Source organism: Hemitrygon akajei, chromosome 4 (assembly GCF_048418815.1).
Source record: "Hemitrygon akajei chromosome 4, sHemAka1.3, whole genome shotgun sequence".
Classification (NCBI taxonomy): Eukaryota; Metazoa; Chordata; class Chondrichthyes; order Myliobatiformes; family Dasyatidae; genus Hemitrygon; species Hemitrygon akajei.
Genome location: NC_133127.1, coordinates 66,772,750 through 66,796,664, shown reverse-complemented (window position 1 = coordinate 66,796,664; position 23,915 = coordinate 66,772,750). Strand labels below are relative to the sequence as shown.

Here is a 23,915-nt window from a genome sequence, read left to right as displayed (position 1 = left end):
TAAGCCTAGTAATTTCTAAGATAGGAGCGTGTTGGGCACAACTTTGTGGGCCAAAGGGCCTGTATTGTGCTGTATTCTTTGTTTCTATGAATATCTTCTGACTTTGCTAATGAATGGAACTGAAATCCAGCACCTGCATAACGATAAAGTAACAGACCTGTGGAGTCTAGCATCATGAGGCAGTCTGCAGACATCATAAATCTGCTTGCTGAGGAAGCCTGATGCTCTCCTACAGGAGACAAATTAAGTGCAGTTAGATCTCCTCTATTAGAATTTAAGTAACCTCTGTTAGACAATAATGGCAAAACATGAGGTTACGTACATCCATATCACTAGCTTGGAAAAAACAATATTGAGAAACATAAATTGCCACAATCAGCTGAACAGCCATGGGAAATGCGGTCTATTCCCTGCTTTGAGTGTGAAGTTGGAGCTGCAGTAGGCACCAAGTAGTTATTTCAATATTGATCTTCCCTCTTGAGGTCTAGCTTGGAGAATTGCTTGCTAAAAACTGGGCAGAAATGACTTGCAGCTTGGTCTTTCATCAGTTTGGTAGTGGTCATTGTCCAAATAGAAATTTGCAAAGGGAATGATTACCATTGCACCCAGGGCTGTCAACATCTGGTCTGTGTGGAAGCCCCAAATGGAGAACCAGCAACACCTGGGCCTTTGCAACGGCAAAACAGCTCTTGAAAATTCAAAACGTTTGTGGAATTCTACTCACAGCCAGAATACACAAACTTTGGGGAAAAAAATCAGTGATTGATGCAACACAACAGGCCAGGCAGCATCTAGGAAAAGAGTACAGTTCAAAACCTTTGGCAGGACTGGAGGAAAAAAAACTGAGAGTAGATTTAAAAGGGTGGGGGTAGGGGAGAGAGAAACACCAGGTGACAGGTGAAACCTGGAGGGGCAGGGGATGAAGTAAGAAGCTGGGAAGTTGAATGGTGAAGGAGACAGAAAGCCATGGAAGAAAGAAAAGGGGGGAGGAGAACCAAAGGGAGTCAATGGGCAGGCAACGAGATAAGGTGAGAGAGAGAAAAGGGGATGGGAAATGGTGAAGAAGAGGGGTTATGGGGGCATTACCAGAAGTTTGAGAAATCGATGTTCATGCCATCAGGTTGGAGGCTACCTAAACAAATTATAAGGTGTTGTTCCTCCAGCCTAAGCGTGGCTTCATCACAACAGTGCAGGGGGCCATGGATAGACATATTGGAATGGGAAGTGGAATTAAAATGGGTGGCCACTGGGAGATCCTGCTTTTCCTGGAAGATAGAGGCCACAATTAGGTTGGTGGAGCAACACCTTATCTCCTTGCTTTCCCATCACCTCTCATTGTGCTCCCCCCCCCCACCCTTTTTCCTTCCATGGCCTTCTGTCTCTTTCACCAATTTACTTCCCAGCTTTTTACTTCATCCATCCCCCTTCCATTTTCACCTATCACCTTGTGTTTCTCTCACCTCTCCCCCACCCCCCCACCTTTCACATCTACTCCTCAGCTCTTTTACTCCAGTCCTGCTGAAAGGTTTCGCCCAAATCATTGACGGTACTCTTTTCCTAGATGCTGCCTTGCCTCCTGAGTTCCTCCAGCATTTTGTGTTGTCCAATTTCCAGCATCTACAGACTTTCTTTTGTTTGTGATCAGTGATTCATGATGCTTCTAAATGGCACTGTTGACAGGTGAAGCCAAATTCTACTTTAGAATCAGAATCCCATTCATTGTCAGTAACATATATCATGAAATTTGTTGTTTTGAGACAACTTACAGCAGAATACATAAAAATGACTATAATTCACAATGAATATAGATAAATAAATAATGCAAAAGTAGAACAAAATAATGAGTTAGTGTTCATGGACCATTCTGAAATCTAATAGTAGAGATGAAGAAGCTGTCCCTAAAACTATGAGTGTGTGCCTTCAGGCTCCTGTGCCTCCTCATTGATGGCATGTACTGGGTGGTGAGGGTCCTTCATGGTGGATACAACCTTTTGAATAGATCTTCGATGGTGATGGGGCTGGTGCCCGTGATGGAACTGGCAGAGTTTGAAACCTGTGCATTGTGCTACCATACCAGCCAGTAAAAATGCTCTCCAGGGTACATCTGTATAAATTTCATGAGATCCAGCTGTTGGCGTGCCTTCCTTGTAATTACATCAATATTTTAGGTCCAGGATAGAGCTTCAGAGATGATGATACCTAGGAACCTAAAGTTGATCCAACTTTTCACTGCTGACCCTTGATGAGAACTGCTACGTATCCTCACAACTTTCCCTTTCCCTTCCTGATGCTCCGCCAATCAATTCATTGGCCTCACTGATGCTGAGTGTAAGGTTGTTGTTTTGACAGCACTCAACCAACTGCTATATCTCACTCCTGTATGCCTCCTCGCTATCACCTGTGTTTCTGCCAACAACAGATGTGTCATCGGCAAATTTATAGATGGCATTTGAGCTGTGCCTAGCCACACAGACATGAGTATAGGGAGGGTAAAGTAGTGGGCGAAGCAAATAGCCTTTAGGTGCTCCTGTGTTGATTGTCAGTGACGAGATGTTACTTCTAATCCGTACTTTCCGTGGACTCCCAATGTGGAAGTAGAAGAAGACAGGTAGAGAAATCCAAGTTTTGAAGCTTGTTGATTAGTACTGAGGAAATGATGGTGCTGAATAATAAGCTGTAATCAATAAAAAGTAGTCTGGCCTCAGTATAGGTGTTGTCCAGGTGTCCAAGGCCAAGTGGAGAGCCAGTGAGATTGCATGTTCTGTAGACCTCTTTGGCGAGACAGATTGCAACAGGTCCAGGTCCTTATTCAGGCAAGAGTTAATTCTATCCATGATCAACCTCTCAAAAACCTGCAATAGTCATTGGGGCCTGACACCTTAAGAGAGTTAACCCTCTTGAAAGACATTCTGACATCAGCATTTGTGACAGTTATCACAAGGTCACCAGATGATGCAGGGACATAATTTTATTCTGCCTTTTAACATGTGCATAAAAGGCATTTAACTCATGGGGAGTGAAACATCACAGCCATTTCTTATCTTAGGTTTTGCCTTGTGGGAAGTAATGGCCTGCAGACCTTGCCATAACTGACATGCACCTGACTGATGCATTTCATCTGTAACTTCACTAAGAATTGCTTTTTCACTCTTAAGATAGCCTTCCATATGTTGGATCTGGACTTCATGCAGAGTTCTAGATCATCTGTCTAAAATACTACAGATCTAGCCCACAACAGAAGGTGAATCTCCTGGTTCTTCTCCGGCTTGTGGTTTGGTATGTTCTCGACGACACACATTCATCCACACATGATGGTCTTGATGGAGTTGGCATCAACTGTGGCATATTCATTCGGATCCAAATCTGAATCGCTGAATATGGTCCTGTAGTCTCAATCAAAACAGTCCTGTAAGTGCTCCTCTGCCTCGCTTGACCATACTTTTGTGGTCCTCATCACTGGTGCTGCAATCCTCAGTCTCTGCCTGTATGCCAGGAGCAGAAGCACAGCCAGGTCATCAGGCCTGCTGAAGTGTAGGTGTGGGATGGCACCGTGAGTATTCTTGGGGTGTACCAGTGGTCAAGTGTGTTGGTTCCTCTGGTTCCACGGGTGATGTGTTTGTTGTAGTTGATCACAGTGCTTTCTCCAAAACGGCCTGGCTGATTCCTACTGCAATCTGGCTGATAGATGGAGAGCAGAGAGGATAATTATATCAGGTTACTACAGAATGAAATGTGTCAGAAATGAATAATGGTTGTAATATGAAATTTCATGTTGGATTTTTAAATACAAAAGTGAATAGATAATAAGCAGCATCAATCACTGCAGAAAATCCTTCAGTCTGGTTTCTCACCTCTTATTAGAATACTTATTTACAAAAGTGTTTTAATTTGGAAATTGTTTCACTTTCTCATCAAGAAGAAGATAGTGCAATTGTTGAAAATAATAACCACTCACTGCATTGTATTAACTTTTAGTGCCATATGATGCAAGATCGATTTAAACAAAGCAAGTTTCACTTTTCCAGGTGAAATTGCAAAGTCAGACTTATAATTTGCAGCTGTGATTCATGTTAGTGGTTCCAATATCTTCCCACGATCTGACTCACTTCAAATGAAGTCAGTAATCACACTTTGCTCGTTTCTTAAATTGGATCTCCTAGGTTTTGGAAATAACTACTGTTAAACAGCCACACAAAAAAAACCATAATATGGTGTATTCTTCACAGGTGGAATTTGAAAGGAACCCAGGCACTGGAAAAAAAACCTCATTAGCTTCAAATAGCACCTGAAACAGCTTGAACACATACCAGAACACCCCAGCTCATGCATGAAGTGCCATTTTGTAATTAACGAGAAAATGCTCTGTATGGCTTATCCTACACAAGCATGGGTCTGGGTAAGTCGGGCATCTCCTTGGGGATGGCTACCTCTGGTAGAGGAGAAATAGATGTACACAATTGCAAAGACCCTCTTGCCTACAGCCTCCCTCACCCCGTAGCATCCTGTATAGGGATGTCACAGGGATTGTGGCTTTGACTTGCACTTGCTGTGCGATGAATTGGCACAAGATACATTACTAAAATACATTTCCCATTAGCACACACAGATCATAATCCAATTCATCTTTTGACCTGAAAACCCTTTTAAAACTGTTGAGCACTTATTTTTGATCAGTTTCACAACCTTCTTCACAATTTGAGTTCAAGTTTATTGTCAGCTGACCATATATACAGCCAAATGAAACAAAGTTCCTCGAGTCCACAGGACACCCACACAAAATATATCACATGCTTCACATAAAATGATGTCTTATACTATCAATAAGTTAATAAAGTATAACCCAAAATGCATGTTGTAAGGCACAGCACAGATAAAAAAACAGTGCAGTAAGCAGCTTGCTGTCCCAGTGATGACACCTCGATGGTAGCAAGGTTTTCTTCGGTCTTACAGCCTGAGGGAAGAAGATTTCCATTCTGACAGTCTTAGTCCTAATGTTTCTGTACTCCCTCCTCACGGTGGTGGGTCAAAAAGATTGTGGGATGGGTGGTAGGGATACTCAACAATGCTTTGGGCCCTTCAGCTGCAATGCTCTTGGTAAGTATTATAAATAGTGAGAGGAGGGAGACCCTAATGATACCCTTGGCAGTTCTTACTGTCTAATGTAGGGTCTTGTGGTCAATGCCTTGTAGCGTCTATATCACACAATGATGAGCCAGACAGGACACTCCCAGTGGCGCTCCTGGAGAAAGTTGTGAGAATGGCCTTGCATGCCAATCTGCTCAGAAACTGTAGATGCTGCTGTGCCTTCTTGACTAGTAAGGAGGTGTTGTGGGTCCAGGTTATGTGCACACCAACGAACTTTGTGCTCTTCACTCTCTCCACGGCAGAGCTATTGATGTGCAATGGAGAGTGGTCACCCTGTGTCTTCTTGAAGTCTGCAATCATCTCTTTTGACTAGTCCGTGTTGAGACTCAGATTGTTGTTCTCGCACCATTTAACAAGACTCCTTCCTGTAACCCAACTCATCATTGTTGCTGATGAAGCCGACCACTGCTGTATTATCAGAGAACTGGATGATGTTGTTTGAGCTGAATCTGGCAATGAAGTCATGAGTGAGCTGGCTGAGCACACAACCCTGTGGGGGGGGGGGGGGCACCAGTACTCACCATGTTAGGTGATGGAGCTTGAGATGTTGCTGCTAACTTGGACTGACTGTGGCCTTTCCATCAGGAAATCCAAGATCCAGGTAAAAAGAGGGGTGAAGAGTCCCAACGAGGACAGTTTACCCACCGCCCTCTGAGGGATGATTGTGTTAAACGCTGAGCTGAAGTCGATGAACAACAACCTGGCATGTGAGGCATTGTTTTTAAGGTGCGACTGGATGGAGCTGAGGCTAAGGCACTATCAGTGGCCTGGTCTGAGTGGTAGGCAAACTGGATAGGGTCCAATGTTAACTGGAAGGTGAGGATTTATATGATCTATTATCAGCTGATCAAAGCACTTCATAATTGTTGAAGTCAGTGTCACTGAGCAGTAAATATTTTGGCCTTTTGCCACTGTTCTCTTGGCACCGGAATGATGGTGGCTGACTTGAAGCCTGATGAGACACGTGCAACAGTATTTTAGCGTACTAGAAGTGTAAGCCACAAATCTTGTCACCACTAAGTTTTCTAGTTTTTCTTCTAATGACTTAACACTTGCAATAGCCTCATAATTTACGGGACAAATGTATTTGCATTGATGAATGGGTGATTACATTTTCAATATTCCATCAATATTATCAGAATAATAGTAGTGAATGAAGTGTCTTTATTTGGATCAGATGATAGTGAATAAGCTGTTAACGGTGCATCTTTAAAATGATTGAGAAGTGATGTTGATTAACCTGCCTGGCATAATATTGATCCTGATGTCTCATTGGTATAATCAATATTTTACACCAGTATGCATTAATAACTTTTAAGACAAAAAATAACACTAACATTTTCTTTTGTCTTCTTCAATATCACTCGAGGTTAATAACTATTGATATCAATGCTGTATGATGAATTTTTACAATACTTGTAGGAATTCTTTAGTAGTTTTTCATTAGGAATATGAATTGCAATCTTAAAGTAACAGAGAAATGAATCTGATAAGGCTGATTGTTTTTCTTCGCTGTGTCAGCTGATGTTGGCAGGGGTCATTACATAGATATTAACTCTATTGTAGCTCCATTCATTAGTTAAGAGCAAACCATCCATGTATCAGTTTGTGGCTCCCCGTCTGCATCTTCTACTTGTTGTGTGTGTGTGTGTGTGAGAGATTCATCCAGTAATTAGGCATCAGTAACAAACTTTTAAGAATCATTCAACTCTGGCATGGTGCCCGAGGACTGGAAAATTGCAAATATCACTCCACTCTTTAAGAAAGGAGGAAGGCAGCAGACAGGAAATGATAAACCAGTTAGCCTGACCCCAGTGGTTGAGAAGATGTTAGAGTCAGTTGTTGAGGCTGAGGTAATGGAGTACTTGGTGACATAGGACAAGAGAGGACAAAGTCAGCATGGTTTCCTTCAGCATTTATTTCAAGTGATCTAGAATACAAGAGCAGGAATGTGATGCTATGGACTTATAAGGCACTGGTGAGGACTCACCTTGGGTATTGTGAACAGTTTTGGGTTCCTCATCTAAGAAAAAATGTGCTGGCATTGAAGAGAGTTCGGGGGGGGGGGGGGAGGGTCATAAGGATGATACCAAAAATGAAAGGGTTATCATACATGGAATATTTGATAGCTCTGGGTCTGTACTCACTGGAATTTAGAAGGATGAGGGGGGATCTCATTGAAACCTTTCGAATGTTGAAAGGCATAGACAGGGTAGATGTGGAAAGAATGTTTCCCATGATGGGGGAAGTCTAGGACAGGACTGCACAGCTTCAGGATAGAGGGCCGTCCATTTAAAACCGAGATGCGGAGAAATTTCTGTAGCCAGAGGGTGGTGAATCTGTGGAATTTGTTACCACAGGCAGCTGTGGAAGCCAGTTCATTGGCTGTATTTAAGACTGAACTTGATAGGTTCTTGATTGGACATGGCATCAAAGGTTACAGGTAGAAGACTAGGGAGTGGGGCTGAGGAGGGCAAAAAAGGATCAGCTGTGATTGAAAGGCAGAACAGACTCGATGGGCCAAATGGCCTAATTCTGCTGCTATGTCATATGATCTCATGGAATATTGGGCACCTTAGTAAAATGTATAAGTGAACAAAAATACTTCAAACTTTAACCAAAACAGCATTACTAAATGACAAATGTAAATGAACTATAATAGAATTATTTTCTATCATTCTTACCTCTGCTGTTATTCAGGGAACAGATGTTCAATTTGTTAAAGAATGAAAGGAACTTAATGCCCAAACTGATGTCTTGTTGGTGAAGATAAGATAGCTCAATTGCCTATCCAAGGAGTAGGCAGAATGGTTTGACATTAAATCCATTAATATATCTATATATGTATCTGCTTTAACAGACAGAGCAGTTTGTACATACTTTTGAAGACCAGTTGTTGAGAAGTGCACTGTTGGCTCTACATAAGGCTCGTCCAAGTTACATCAACAAAAAGTGCTCCACTCTCATCCCTAATCCAGACACAGCCGAAGAACAAACTGAAAATAACGAACGCAAGTCCAGTAAAGATTCAATACCTCACCATGCTGAATATGATGAGGAAGATTGGGCAAGTGAATTTTTAGAGAAATTTTACTTCATAATTAGCACATGTTTATGGTTTGTTTATGCATTTCATCTTATCAGTTCCATAAGAGGAAACTGTAAGAGTACAATTCTGTAAACTATGTGTGTGTGAAAATTTGTGTGATGTTACAATCAAGCAGCTTCCAATACGAATGTGGTTTCTGAAAAATGCTCCTGCAGCTCAAATAATGTTAACTGATTATGGGAAACATTTATATTGTTTACAAAGATCTCACAAATGAGTAAAAATAACTTTTTCTTCCGTACAACAAAATGACTCTATCTGAGTGTATACTATTCATTAGTAACATGTTTTTTAAAATCTCATTCTTTCATAAAAGGATTAGATGGAGATCAAGTAACTTATTCAAAACAAGCATTTTGCCAGGGCAGTGAAATTCCAATCAGAAATTTCTTTATGTTTCCACAAGTCAGGTTATTAGTTGTGACCAATTGTGTCAACACAGAATTACTTAGAAATTGATTTTACTTTCAATGAAATGGCTGATGAAGATAGGGTAGCTTAATCGTACCAGTTGAAGACAGACGTGTTCCTTCCACTCCTGCTGCGACCAAAGCTTTCACCCTACCCAAATGTTTTCTTAATTTTGTAGTTAATAACTATAATTGATCTCTTAGCCTTGCCATTGTGTAAATATTTTAATCATTAATAACTCAAAGAGTATTTGATAACATTGATATAGAAAATGTGTGTTTGTTCTGGATATAATTTGTTTCTTTTTCCAGGACAGAGTGTGGGTGAATGTGGGGAAAAGCTTGAACTGTATAATTGCAATGGTGGACCGACTGCTTGAAGAAAGCGGCAGCAGCCCAGACTGTGAACTAAATTCTTCGTCAGCTGACCAGAGCTCCTCTTCAGCATGTGGTGGGTGTGCTTTCAATTTACATAAAATCAAATAAAAGCAACACTCTGCAGTGCAATTCAAATATTTATTTCCTTGGGAGTTTGGACCAATTTCCCACTGTAACATTGGGATTGTTAACTGTTACTATTAAGATCACTAGTTTTCTTTTTCACCTTAACCAGCAGGAAATCATCGTTCTGAAAGAGCAAATCCAATGAGACCCAGTCACAGTGTTTCATCAAAACACTTGGATTTGCAGTTTGATAAATGTAATAAAGTGCATTCATGCTTTTGTTCTGCATGTACAAACTAGTGCAGGTCTTTCTCAGGTTACAAACCCCTGATTTACAGGCAGTCTACACATATGAATGAGTGATTGGGAGACAGTGGGATGGATTTGCCAGCTGCAGGCATCTTCCACTGGATATAAATGGGGCATTTCCATGTGTCTTCTCTCCCTACGCTCCATCACTATCCCTAACGAGCCCAAACAGTTGCAGACTGGGCCGAGCCAGGCAGATCTGTGAGCGTGAAGCTGACTCTTTCACTGAGTCATTGAGACCAGCTGGCAGCTGCTCTCCTTTCACAGCTCTTTCTGTGCTTCTCTCTTGCATACCGTAATTCCTTCGTTTGTCCCGTATAGGCAGTCTGAGTTATGGACTGTTCACAGGAACCGAGCTCTGCTGTAACCTGGGGAGGATCTAGATATACAATGTCTTGAATCCAGTAAAGAGGAGCTCATCTGCTGGTCTACTATCATCTCTTCCACATACACACCATGGAATTCATTTAAGGGAAGGTGAATGAAGTACTCAGTGAATGTTGCAAGACACAAAGGACTATCAAAGCCGTGCTAGAGCAGTTTCAGAAGAAACAAAGCATCTCAGTATCATGAACCTGACAGGTTAAAGGGAAGAAGGATGGAAAGTTAAATATGTAGCTGCAGGCTAATATGAAAGAGGGGTGCTCACATTTCTGGAACAATGGAATAACTTCCATCTAAATCAAAGGAGAGAATTAATCTGTATTACTCTACATAATTGTATTCGTTGGTGTAGGCCCTTCTGATCTTATTGAAATTCATCCTTATGGTAGAGCAGTCATCTATAAATACTTTCTGAAATAGAAGCAGATGTTTAAGTGGAATGCATTATGAATTACCAGAAAAAGAGGCTACAGTGTAGTGAGAGATTTACAAATATTGTCAAAGAAGAAAGGAAAATATTAGAAAACCTACTAAAGAATGCAGTAAAAAAAATTGTACTATATTGGTAAATTGGTGCATTATTGTCAAGTGTATTGTACTGAGGGACGGTGAAGATCTTTGTTTTGTAAGCCATCCATACAGATCATTTAATCACATCAGTACATTGAAGTGGAACAAGGAAAAAGCAATAACAGAATGCAAAATAAAGTGTCACAGTAAGAGAGGAAGTGCAATGTCAACAGACAATAAGACGCAAGACGATGATGAAGTAGATGGTGAGGTCATGAGTCCATCTTATCATACAAGGCAAACACTCAGCAGTCTTGTATCAGCAGATAGAAGATGGCCTGCTAGTATGTGCTTTCAGGCTTTTGAAATGTATGACTGAGTGGTATTAAAAATGGAAGTAGAGAATGATGACTTTTAACCAAGTGTTCTTACAGCTAAAGCTTAAGAACATGATCCAAAAAATGGATTTTGATCTTAAAACTCTTGGTTACAATATAATTGAGAGAGAGAGAGAGTAAGGAAAAAGACAAATACAGTGTCATTGCTAAAGGATTTCTGTCATTGTTATGGGGTTTTTTCAGTGTTGATACTGAGCATATTTACAAGGAGCACTGTCACAGGAAAGCAGCATCCATCATCATGAATTCCCACCAATCACACCATGCTCTCTTCTCACTGCTGCTGTCAAGAAGAAGGGACAGGACCCTCAAGTCCCACGCCACCAGGTTCAGGAACAGTTATTACCCCTCAGCCATCAGCCTGTTCACCCTGAAGGGTTAACTTCACTCACCCCAAAGGTGAACAATCTTAAGGACATTGCAACTCGTCTTCTTGATATGAATTGCTTGCTTGCTTGCTTGCTTGTTTGTTTGTTTGTTTATTTATTTATTTATTTATTTATTTATTATTGTTACTTTTTTTCTTCTTTTGCATTTGTACATTTTGTTTTTTTTGCACACTAGTTGTTTGTCCATCTTTGTCAGGGTAATGTAGAGTAAGGTGACATTTATCTCCTTTGGTAATAAATTTGCTTTGAACTTTGATATTTAAGGCCATAATATTAGGGATCTGCTGTAAGGTAGAATCTATGTGAATGGAATTATTACATTTCTAGAAATATTCCAAATGTTCCCGAAGCACTGGAGATTATACAGAGGTGAATAGCTTCAGAGATATCTGACATTAATGGGAACATGATAGGTAATTTAAACTCTCAAGATAGATAGGAATAAGAGTATAGCATTGGGATCAAAATTGGTAATGTAGTATTTCTTTCTCATTTAATTGTCAGAAATAAGATGCAGAAAATAATCAATGCCCAATCAATTGAGATTCAGAAATTACATTGTGGTGAACTTCAGACGTGAGTCAAGGATAGGAATATTGAAACTATGGTGAAAATACAGTTGACATTTATGTAAATTCTTCCATATGAAGTAATAGCCCAAGTACTTCACAAAGAACTAATTCTCCGTAACTTCCGCCACCTCCAACGGGATCCCACTACCAAGCACATCTTTCCCTCCCCCTCCTTTCTGCTTTCCGCAGGGATCGCTCCCTATGCGACTCCCTTGTCCACTTGTCCCCCCCCATCCCTTCCCACCGATCTCCCTCCTGGCACTTATCCTTGTAAGCGGAACAAGTGCTACACCTGCCCTTACACTTCCTCCCTCACCTCCATTCAGGGCCCCAAACAGTCCTTCCAGGTGAGGCGACACTTCACCTGTGAGTCGGCTGGTGTGGTATACTGCGTCCGGTGCTCCCGGTGTGGCCTTTTATATATTGGTGAGATCCAACGCAGACTGGGAGACCGTTTCGCTGAACACCTACGCTCTGTCCGCCAGAGAAAGCAGGATCTCCCAGTGGCCACACATTTTAATTCCACGTCCCATTCCCATTCTGATATGTCTATCCATGGCCTCCTCTACTGTCAAGATGAAGCCACACTCAGGTTGAAGGAACAACACCTTATATAACAGCTGGGTAGCTTCCAACCTGATGGCATGAACATTGACTTCTCTAACTCTTCTCTCTTTCTCTCTCTCTGCCCATCACTCTGCCTGTTCTCCATCTCCCCCTGGTGCTTCCCCCCCCCCTTTCTCCTGAGGCCTCCCGTCCCATGATCCTTTCCCTTCTCCAGCTCTGTATCACTTTCGCCAATCACCTTTCCAGCTCTTAGCTTCACCCCACCCCCTCCGAGTCTTCTCCTATCATTTTGCATTTCCCCCTCCCCCTCCTACTTTCAAATCTCTTACTATCTTTCCTTTCAGTTAGTCCTGACAAAGGGTCTTGGCCGGAAACGTCGACAGTGCTTCTCCTTATAGATGCTGCCTGGCCTGCTGTGTTCCACCAGCATTTTGTGTGTGTTATTGTTTGAATTTCCAGCATCTGCAGATTTCCTCGTGTTTGTTCACAAAGAAAATATCAGATTGGAATGCAGCCTATACTAATGTGCTGAAATGATAGCGAATGATAAGTTATGGGAAATAATTTAGGACAGTATTGATGGAGTATTAAACAGGTATGTTATAAATAAATAAATTCAAGGTGCATTAAATATAACTCAATAGAGTAATAAATAGTCTAAACATAATTTTTTAAAATGGGGGTAGCTGCACATAATAATCCATAAGAAAACTGTAAGATTATAAACAAATGTAGAAAGTACTGTGAAAAGTTTTAAAAAAGGTTTTTTTTTCAGATTCAGATTCAGTTTATTGTCATTTAGAAACCACAAATGCAATGCAGTTAAAAAATAAGACAACGTCCCTCCAGAATGATATCACAAAAGCACATGACAAAACAGACTACACCAGAAAATCCACGTAACGTTTGGCAATCCCCAATCCAGAACCCGGAAAGGCTGCTGCGTATCAATATCGCGCTACTGTCTTAGCGCGCTGCCCGGAAAGGAGCTCCAAATCCACCAGACAAAACAAGACCAAAATCTAAAGCTACAAAACCAGCACCAAACCACATAGTTACAACAGTGCAGACAATAGCATAATTGATAAAAAAACAGACTATGGGCACAGTAAAAATAGTCCAAAGATGTTAAAGGACTATAAGTTCAAAAGAAATCACCACACAGTTTCCACAAGTCCCCAGGGTCCCGACAGACTTGCCATCCCACGCTGGCGGCAGAAGGGAATACCCCCGCTATGGACTTCCATGGCGCCGCCCGACTCAGACCCGCAGACACAGCAGACAATGAAAGTTCCATCGAACCCAGCCTCGCAGATGCAGCACACACCAAAAGCGGATTACAGCGGAATCCAAGTCTGTCGAACCTCCGAGCCGACGACCATCCCCTCCGGCACAACTTCCCCGAGCACCATCCTCTGCCGAGCGTATTAAGATGGCCCCGCCAATGGCCATCGGCAACGCGACCCCGAGGGCTGGGGGCCTGTTCTTCCCAGCAGAGTCCCGGACCTCACAGCAGCAGCAGCAGCGAAGAAGGTCTTCCTGGAGATTTCCCGATGTTCCTCCATGCTCCCACGTCCATTTTCAATCGATTATGATTGCGCACGGCACCCCACTTCACAAATAACAGATAATCAGCTCCGGAGTGGCCGCTGCAAGCTGCGTCGTACCGCCATCCTGGAGGGAACATGAAAAATAGACAGTAAATAAAACAAAAGGATGTAACAAAGAATTTTATAACAGTGTAAAAAGTAAAATAGTAGCTAAAGAAGTTAATAAAAAAGAACTAATGAAAAGAAAATATTTTGTGTGTGCCTGCCTGGGACAGATATGGAGCAAACGTTAAAGACAGCGATAGAAAATAGCTTTGTTTTAGTTACTGAATTCAAGATGGGTTCTAATGTTGTACACCTTAGGTCTGCATAAGGAAGTGGGGAGGAGAATTAAAATATGTTTTTATATATTGAATAAGTAAAAGGTAATTTGTCTGGTGCCAATTTAGTAGTTAAAATCACCAATTTAAAACTATAAGTAAAAAAAAATAAGTTACTCCTTGTTGCAAGCTGCTGCATTGCAAAAGCAGACACCACTGCATCCTTCTCAGCGAAAAAATATCAATAAATGTCCTAGCCCATAGGGGAGAGGGTAATAGGCGAAAAAGCATACATCGGTGAAATTAATTTTGGAATTTTCAGGCAATGTCCTGATGTTACACAATAGATTGATAATGCCTCTTACTTTGCCTTAAATTGTTGTGAGTGACTGGAAAAAAAAATCAATCTTGATCTTTCAGTTTGAAACATCATTCCAGCTATGTAATTAGCATGTTATTTATCTTTATTCTGTATTTTATTTTTTCTAAATCACAAAGCTGACAAATTCTCATTTTTAGAGAATCTTAAAGTAGGCATATTGGAAAGAATGCCATAAGTATTACAAATATTCTTATAATTTAGTAGAAGCTGCAGTGAAGTGTGGAACAGTTGGGTGGATCCAAGGTTACCTTGAAAACTATTTTAGAACATTACTACTTTCATACAATAGTTTTTCATATATTTATGCAAGTGCATAGGAATGTGTTCAAACAGTGCTTTGTTAATTATCTTAATTGCCTTTGTTTTGTCAGATAACTGGTACGAAGGGCTGTACCCGCTGGTAATTACTCTGAAGGACTGTGTCAGTGAAGTGATTAACAGAGCAAAGAAGGCCATGGTGTTTGTTCTTCTGCAGGATTGTGGTTCCAATATACCACAGGCCCTGGCACTGCATCAGAGGAGAGACGTCGTGTTTAGCCAAGCAGTAAGTGAATACTCTGCCAATGTGATACAAAGGGAATTAATGAATAGAAATGTATGTGGATTAAACTTAGTGCAAATATATGATGATTCAGCAACATTAAGCAGGATCCAGGCTCATGTCAATTATCATTACCTCTGGGTTTAGCATTATGAAATCATTATTAAAAATGAGTATTCATTGTAATCACTTGTGGGCAGTTTAAATTAGTTGATTAGCAAATTGAGTTCTGGACCAGTGATCTGGTGTTTAAATTATTTTGAATTCCATCATACATTAATTGGGATTTTTTTCCAAATGTTAGCTTCAGTGGCGGCAATTGTGATAATGCCAGATTATCATTAAAACCCACATGGTTCTCTGGAAAAGAACCCTGCAACCCGTAGCCAGTCTAGAGCTACTAATATGGTTACCTAGTAAGTACCTCCTGAATACAGTAGTAATTAGTGTTGGACAATAGATGCAGCCAGTTTTTGTTTTGTATGAAGAGCTCACCTTTTTCAACATGCGGCAATCAATTCCAGCCACTACTGAGGAAAACTAATTGTACACAGATCTGAGTGTGCTCCAATTCTAATGGATTAGTCAAGATGAGCACAAGCAATTACCCACTGGACCACCTGGGAATTTGTTCAGATTTGTTAATTTGAAGCATGAGTATTCGGCCACCACGTGAACTGTAAGATTACCTACTAGAGTGAGGCAAATGGTTCCCAGGATATTGAGTACATGCTCACAGTAGACTGGCAAGAAAAGCACTTTATCTTAAATTGTGTTCCAGCACTTCCAGTAATGGAGCATTTTAATGGAGTAATTGATCTCCCGAGGTTGAAGTGACTATTATCTGCTCCCACTGCAGAGCTGTGCCATACATAAATTCTAAATCCTATTTAGGCTGGGGAATTTACTCTTCTATTCCAAAAAATAATAAACTTGTGTCAATGTGTCTAATATATAAGCCTTTGTAAATAAAACCGTTTTGGTCCAATTAATTGGTTTTCTATTTTTAAAGACATTTTACACTTTCTCGCCATACCTTTCCCTCTAGGGATGGAGTGGCAAATGAAATGGCCTTATTCGGCCAAATAATCTCTGTAAACGGTAGAATAATAATTACAGAATTCAGTTGTCACAGCTGGTTCAGTATGTTGTAGAATAGTGGTACAATGTGAGAAAGGTGCTGGTAGCATTAGATGATATCTTAACATAATCATTTATTATTCTTCTTTTCACAAGAATTAATGGACAGAGTAGTATAACATTCGAATAATTTTATACAAAATATGGTGAATTGAAATTGAATCTCATTATATAATATATTGTTAATTGCATTTCTGAGGAAATTGAATGCTGGGTTCATTTGCTTTTACGTGATATCTTGTCCATTAATCTATGTTTTGTAATATATAATAACAATAAGTATTAAGGAAAATGGCATTGTCCTTATTGTACTGTATGTTAAATATGGTGCAAGACTTTCTGGACCAGATAGATCTCCAGGATAATTAACCAAAGACAGAAGAAGAAATATTTGTTTTCATATTGCTCCTTCTTCCATACATACTTCAGAGGTGTTTCGTACATATGGATTATTACAAAATGTCACAAAGTATATAGCTTATCTTCCAGGGAATTACATTTGGACAGACTTCTTTTTTGAAAGATCCCTTAAAGCAGCCAACAATCTGTCACATTTGTCAATCTCCAAACTTGTTTAATGTTTGATGTTACATGACAGTGAGAACTGCTTGTTCAAACCAATTAGAAGAGTAGCTCCATAATAAGATAACAGATTCTTTCAGCTTATCCATTTTACATTCTTCCCAAAAGCATGACATTCTAATGGAAACCCCAAGTGCCCATATTTTCTGAAGATGTATTACCACTTTCATTTGTTTTGAACTGCTCCTCGCGAGAAAATAACACCATAGCATTTTATTGTTGAATGTCAGCCTGAGGGAACAGACAGAGTTTTGTTTCCATCTTCTTCACGGTACCAGCAGTAAGAGCAATTGAATTTATAGCATAGATGGATTCCTTTGGACCGATTGTGCCAGAGGTCATCAACTGAAATTATCCGTCTCAATTCCATCCAACTCCTCCATATAATTTTATCTTTTCCTCAAATATTTTCAAAGCACCCATTCCTCTAATGTCAGAACACAATATGTTGGTGCTTCTCAGAGTTTTCCCTTGAAAAGTAAAAGGGTGAAGGAAGGGTGTCTAGAGAGGGGAGAAAGAGAGTGTGAGTCAAGGAGGAAATGGATGAGAAAAGGAGGATTTGAGGATTGGGAGGAGTTGGGAGAGGTTTTAGAAGTAGAATGCACTGATGGAGAGTCATAGAGTCTGAGTCAGGGTACAAAATTTGGATAGAATCACTGTTCATAAGCTTTCAACTGGAGTGTGAGTAGTTATTGTATGCTTATCTTCCTACCTGTGTATGTATCTTAGCTTCATCTAAGACCCACTGTCCTTGGACCAAGATTTTTCTATATCAAGGCTTTGTCAAAGTTGGTGTGCAATGGCTACTCTACAGGAAATCACACAACAGCATCTTCCTGTCCTTACTGAAGTAAAAGCATAATGCTGCCTAATAAGAATAGATAAGAATTTTTTTAAATTAAAAGAATCCTGATGAAGGATCTCAGACTGAAATACCATCTGTTTATTTCCCTCAACAGATACTGCCTGATTTGCTGAGTCATTCCTCCAGCATTTTGTGTCGGAAATCTTACTAATGTCATCTTCCCTACTGTTTTGCATGTAGTCCTGAAGAAATTTTCATTATAACTATGCTTTTGTTGATAAAATGAAATACTACAATAGAATATAAATTTAATGCCTTATCAGTTTTCTTGTTCTTGTTAGCTTGCAGGTCTGGTCTGTGGGTTTGTGATCAAACTGCAAACTTGTTTGCACGATCAGGGTTTTCTACTGCAGCTTCACACAGTGGGTTTGCTGGTGCAGTTTGAAGGACTTCTCAGCACATACAGTGAGTAACATGTCTAGTTTTATGAACACATCGCTTACTAGCTTCAGGAAACCTGCTGTAGTTCAGGCTGTTTGTTGGAAGTACTCTATAACAGTGTAAGAGGGAGCAAGCACACATAAAATGCTGGAGGATCTCAGCAGGTCTGAAGAGGAGTAAACAGTCAATGTTTTGGGCCAAGATCCTTCATCAGACACATTGACTGCTTCTTCCATTCATTGATGATGCCTGACTTGCTGAGTTTCTCAAGCATTGTGTGTGTGATTCTCAAGATTTACTGAATCGCTTGTGTTCCTGTAATGTGGAAGTGCTGATGAAAGTTAACAAGAGCAGCTGTAGGTGGTGGCTAAGTTACTCAGATAATACAATCTTAGTTTGTTGCCTTAAACACCTAAATGTACACACTGTGTGCCCTTGTGTTACCTGTATACAAAATACATCTTTGATGTAGAATTCATACTTCTATCATATCCTCAAAGCACTTTACATTTATGCTTTATGCTGAATTTACCATTCTTATTTGAAAGAATTTCTGTCTCGTACCATTCAAATAAACTACATAGAGCTGCAGTCTAATTTTGCTTTTGGCTAAAAGATGATTCTGAGGTGTAGCATGTTGTTCTGTGTAAAGTTATGTAAGCATTCTGGAAATGGACCCTGAAGTTGGACCAATTTTGAGAATTTTCTTTCCTGTTTGAACTTTTAGTTAAACAAGTTTATATAGGCAATGCAAAATTTCCCATGAACCTTCAGGAACCTGGAGTGTTTAAAAACATAATGCTAAAGTGATAATGCTACAGTTTGATTAATGCTTGCTGAAATAACTTACCATCATTATAGAAGTTATAAGGGAAATTTCCTTGCATAGATAGTCATAACTTTCATATTCTGTATCTTACAAGGCAGTGGATGTGACAATGTATTACAGAAAATTAAGCACAGACATTGGAAGGTGTTGACTACAAGGCCTTAAAGGCTTCCTTCCATATTGCATGGAAGTATCAAATTTTAGTGTTGAACTAAATTTGAAACATATTACTTAATTTCAACACCATGTACAGGTAACAATCCAAATGATTGACAAACTGTCTTTGTGTTGTAAAGTTATTACACTCCAGCACCTGAGGGGGTCACCAAAGGTTCTTCTTTTGACTGAAGCTTTTTATGAGCTGTTGCTTTTATTTTTGTATATTTTCTTTACCTTACTAACTTGGCATTACTTTCCCTTTAATATTATTAAAATTATTGTTTTACAATTTGTCACTTCCACTTGAGAAATTACTCTGGTCACTTTAAATTATCCTGCATTTTGCTTCACTTTTTCTGTTTCTCTTTCATTCTCAGATGTTTCTCATTGAATCCAGGAAAGAATTGCGAGATAGAAAGAAGATAACTTAATCTCAATAACCTTTAATCTGTCTAATTAAAACTTTGTTCTTTTAGCACAGAATCAGTCCAACTAGTGGACCTTCTCTAATCAAGTAAAAAGTATTGCAGTCCCTGTAATTTAAACCTACGGTAATTAAAAATGTTGTTATCATTTTGCTGAATGTAATTGCACAGCCTTGTGGCCTTTACAAACTTCTAAAAGTTACTCAAGAGTGAATATAACTACAACATAAGCAAAATTGCTGCTTTGCTTTTATACTTAGAGAGCTTTAAAAAATATTCATCATGTTTTCAAACATCTCCACTCTTTTGCATAACCCTTGTCTCTTACTCATCATATATTTGGTCATTCAACCATTAACAGTTGGCCCAGATGGGGTGCCTGGTCGAGTACTAAAGACCCATGCTGATCAACTGGCTGGAGTGTTCACTGAGATCTTTAGCTCTTGCTTCAGCAGTCTGAGGTACCTACCTGCTTCAAGCAGTCTTCAGTTATCCCAGTACCCTAGAAGAATGTGGCAACCAGCCTCAAGGACTATTGTCCAGTAGCACTTATTTCAACTGTGATGAAGTGCTTTGAGAAGTTAGTGATGAAACATATCAACTCCTGCTTGAGAAGCAATTTGGATCCACTCTAATTTGCCTATTGTCACAACAGGTCAACAGCAGAGGCCATTTCATTGGCTCTTCACTCAACCCTGGAACATCTGGACAATGTAGATGCATACATCAGGATACTCTTCATTGATTACAGTTCTGTTTCCAATAGTATTATCCCCTCAAAACTAATAAATAAGCTTCAAGACCTTGGCCTCAATACCTCCTTGTACAACTGGATCCTTGATTACTTCACTTGCAGATGTCAGTCAGTTTAGATTGGCAACAACATCTCCTCTACGATCTCCATCAGCTCAGGTGCACCAGAAGGCTGCGTGCTTAGCCTCTGCTCTATTCGCTTTACACTTACGACCGTGAGACTAAGCACAGCTCCAAAGCCATATTTAAGTTTGCTGACGACACCACTGTTGTTGGCTGAATCAAAGGTGGTGATGAATTGATAAATCTGCATATGGGAGAGAGATTGAAAACCTGGCTGAATGAAATCACAACAACCTCTCACTCAATGTCAGCAAGACCTAGCAACTGATTATTGACTTCGGGGGGCAGAAACCCAAAGCCCATGAGCTTGTATTCATTGGGAGATCAGAGCTGAAGAGGGACAGCAACTTTAAGTTCCTCATTGTTACTATTTCCAAGCATCTCACCTGGGTCCAGCGCTTAAGCGCCATTATAAAGAAGGCACAGCGGTGCCACTGGATTTCATGTTATCCAAAGCTTCTGTAGATGTGTGGTAGAGAGGAAAGCAGCATCCATCATCAAGGCTCCCCACCACCCAGGTCATGCTCTCTTCTCAATGCTGCCATCAGGAAGAAGGTACAGGAGCCTCAGGATCCACACCACCAGGTTCAGGAACAGTTATTAACCCTCAAACACCAGGCTCTTGAACCAAAGGTGACAACTTCACTTGCCTCATCACTGAACCGTTTCCACAAACTATAGACTGACTTTCAAGGAGTCTTCATCTCATTTTCTCAACTTGTATTGCTTGCATATCTGCTTGTTTGTGCATTAATTAATTAATTTATTTATTTTCTTTTTGTTTTGCACAGTTTGTCATTGATTCTGCTGTGTTTTTTGTATTTATGTGAATGCCCGCAGAAAATGAATCTCATGGTTGTATATGATGACATATATATACTTTCAGAACATATTTACTTTGTACTTTGAACTATGATCAGCACTGCCTTCAGCTGATAAGACTCTCATCACTGCAAATAAACTTTTCCAACTCTCTACACCTCTTTTTCAGCAGCTAAGCTATTCTTATTTATTGAGAATACTGGTTTCTGATTGGTTCAGAAAACTAATCCTATCATGTTGGTATTTTTTAGAGCAATTGAATCCAAAATCAATAGATGACAAAATGCCAGCAGAGACATTTATTAAGTTTAATGATATACTGGGCATTCAATTAGTTATTTCTTACAGTTGATCTTTGTACAGGATTATGTTTGTCATTGACATAATTTCACATGTAACATTCCTTTTAAAATTTTGGGGAACTGAATAATGTTGTTCTGTGGGTAATTGTTAATTGCGGTCATTTCCAGAAAAAAAGTGTTATATTAGTGTTGTTTAGCGTCTCTCTAAGATCTTTGTAGCCAGGTATAAAGGTATAAACAGTTGAGGCCGATTCATTGGTTATATTTAAAAGGAAGTTAGATATGGCCCTTGTGGCTAAAGGGATCAGGGGGTATGGAGAGAAAGCAGGTACAGGGTTCTGAGTTGGATGATCAGCCATGATCATACTGAATGGCGGTGCAGGGCCGAAGGGCCGAATGGCCTACTCCTGCACCTATTTTCTATGTTTCTATGTATAAGCTTCAGATGGGACTGACTTACCAACTTTCCAACCCTTTCAGACTAAGTGTCAAGCTCGACTCTCAACCCAACCCCATTAATTTCTGATTGCCTCACAGGACCCATGCTGCATCGTGCTTCTTCCAATACCCATTTACTAACTACTGATAATACCCTTTCCTCCTCCATGGTATGATGTACACCCAGACACAGTATAGCAACCTATGACCCTTAATCAGCTGTCCCTTGCCCTATTAGCTTCTGTGAAATACATTAAAGATATCTGCTGTATCCAGAAGGGGTGAAGCAATACCACCCCTCTATTTTCACAGTAAGTATGTGCATCTAATGGGCACAGCACTTTAAAAGATGCTGCTGCCCATCTGAAATCTGCAAAGATTCAAAATACGTTTTGCCTCTACTTCATTGTGATTGATTGAAATCCTGACCTAATAGTTGTGTGGGAAAGGATACACCAAATGTACTGGAACAGTTTACAAAATCAGTTCATTGTTGCTTCTCAAGGACAATTAAGAATTTACAAAATGTTTGAATGTTTCCATCTGGTAAGCAAATGAGGAAAAAGCAATTTAAGTCTTATCAGTGGTTAAATCTGAACTTCCCTTGCCTACAACAATTGGGATCATAACTAGGTTTTTTTTATATTGGCATTATCTTTTTTTTCTTTTTCTATGAAGTTGAAGTTAGCTTATGATTGGAAGTTTAGTTAAACATGCACAGATGATTTGCTTTGACCTTAAAGACATTATTGTCATCGTGAAAGTGTTAAGTGATAGAATTATCATTTAGGAAATCAACTGAATTCTCAATTCTGATATTGAGGGTTACTGATAACATGTTTGAAGCCCATCTGCATCTCAGTTGCCAACTCCGCTCCTCACATTATTTATGCTCTCCTGGTTTCTAAAATTCACCGTGTCTATTGCACAGGCCTGAGAGCTCCACATTAAACATTCAGGTGAACCTTATATGGGATGAACTTAAAGCAGGGTAATAATTGTCAATAATTCTGCTTCAGTGTAAAATAAAGTTTTAAGGCTTTTAGCTCTTAACTATATAATTTGTTCTTAGTTTACTGTTGGCAGAAGTTGTTCTACTACGTGGAAACTGCAGAGCCAGCTAATGCCATCAACCCAAGTCACAACCACTTTGACCACTTTGCAAAATAATTATCTTTGCACTATAATTAATCAGGTTCTTGTGGTGAACTACATATACCTGTCTGGACTGCTCCTGTGGCTCCTCCCACAGACCCCTGTATAAAGGCGATTGAGGCCTGAGCCCGGCCTCATTCTCCAGGATGTAGTGTTGTTCATTCTTCCAGTCAATAAAACTTCTTACGTCTCAGAGTGAGTTATTGATGGTGCATCAGTCCTATGCTCGAGGAATCTGCTTACACTGCTGAACTGTTTGCTTAATTGTTCTGTGGCTGGTAAATAACTCTCTGTTTGTTACTTAGATCAGATAGGAGTTTATCAGCCAACCACCTCTCTGCCGTGGCCTAAAAATTGGCTCTGGAAATGTATCTTGCTGATAATTGAAGGGTATGTGCTCTTACATCTAGGTGAAGAGATCGGAATGCTAGAAGACATGTCAGTTGCAATAACAGATTTACAGAAAGTGTCATTTAAAGTTGTTGAAGCACAGATGGAAGAGAGTGCTAGTGCTGACCTTTATCCTGTTGTGACTGGAATACGGTAAGCAAATTTTTTCAAAATAGTCTCAAACTTTTGTATAATCATGTTAGAATGTAATCTTACAGGATTTACACTAACACTGTACAATATGATACAATGTCAAAGTTCACTGCATTGAAATTTCTGAGAAAATTTAGAACTGATCAAAGGTCATAGATTCATTGCACATGTTGAAGATTATTAAGATCATACAAAATGACAGAGCTGGCTTGAGAGTGTGAGTGGCAAACTCCTGCTCCTGATAACATATATTCTTATGTAGAATGACTGACTCACTTGGTAATTAGATACCAGTAGCCATTGTAAAGAGAGCTGGAGTTTTAACCTGTTTATTTTATGGCCTGTAAATTCAAACCATTGCCCTCAAT

General features: G+C 39.8%; 1 protein-coding gene and 1 long non-coding RNA gene across 12 annotated transcripts in view; one reads left to right on the top strand and one right to left on the bottom strand.

Moving 5' to 3' along the window:
• inpp4b (inositol polyphosphate-4-phosphatase type II B) overlaps positions 1-23,915 on the top strand; it is an 801,341-nt gene that overhangs the window by 727,225 nt on the left and 50,201 nt on the right. For all 11 annotated transcript variants that reach the window (XM_073042760.1, XM_073042761.1, XM_073042759.1 and 8 more), the window contains 5 exons: positions 8,006-8,212; positions 8,977-9,115; positions 14,861-15,033; positions 17,899-18,022; positions 23,415-23,547. In XM_073042760.1, coding sequence (XP_072898861.1) covers positions 8,006-8,212; positions 8,977-9,115; positions 14,861-15,033; positions 17,899-18,022; positions 23,415-23,547 — 776 coding nt within the window. The remainder of the gene's footprint in view (positions 1-8,005; positions 8,213-8,976; positions 9,116-14,860; positions 15,034-17,898; positions 18,023-23,414; positions 23,548-23,915) is intronic.
• Positions 13,002-23,915, bottom strand: part of LOC140726415 (uncharacterized) — a 51,346-nt gene continuing 40,432 nt past the window's right edge. Inside the window, exon 2 of the long non-coding RNA XR_012098629.1 lies at positions 13,002-13,911. This is a non-coding gene — a long non-coding RNA (uncharacterized lncRNA). The remainder of the gene's footprint in view (positions 13,912-23,915) is intronic.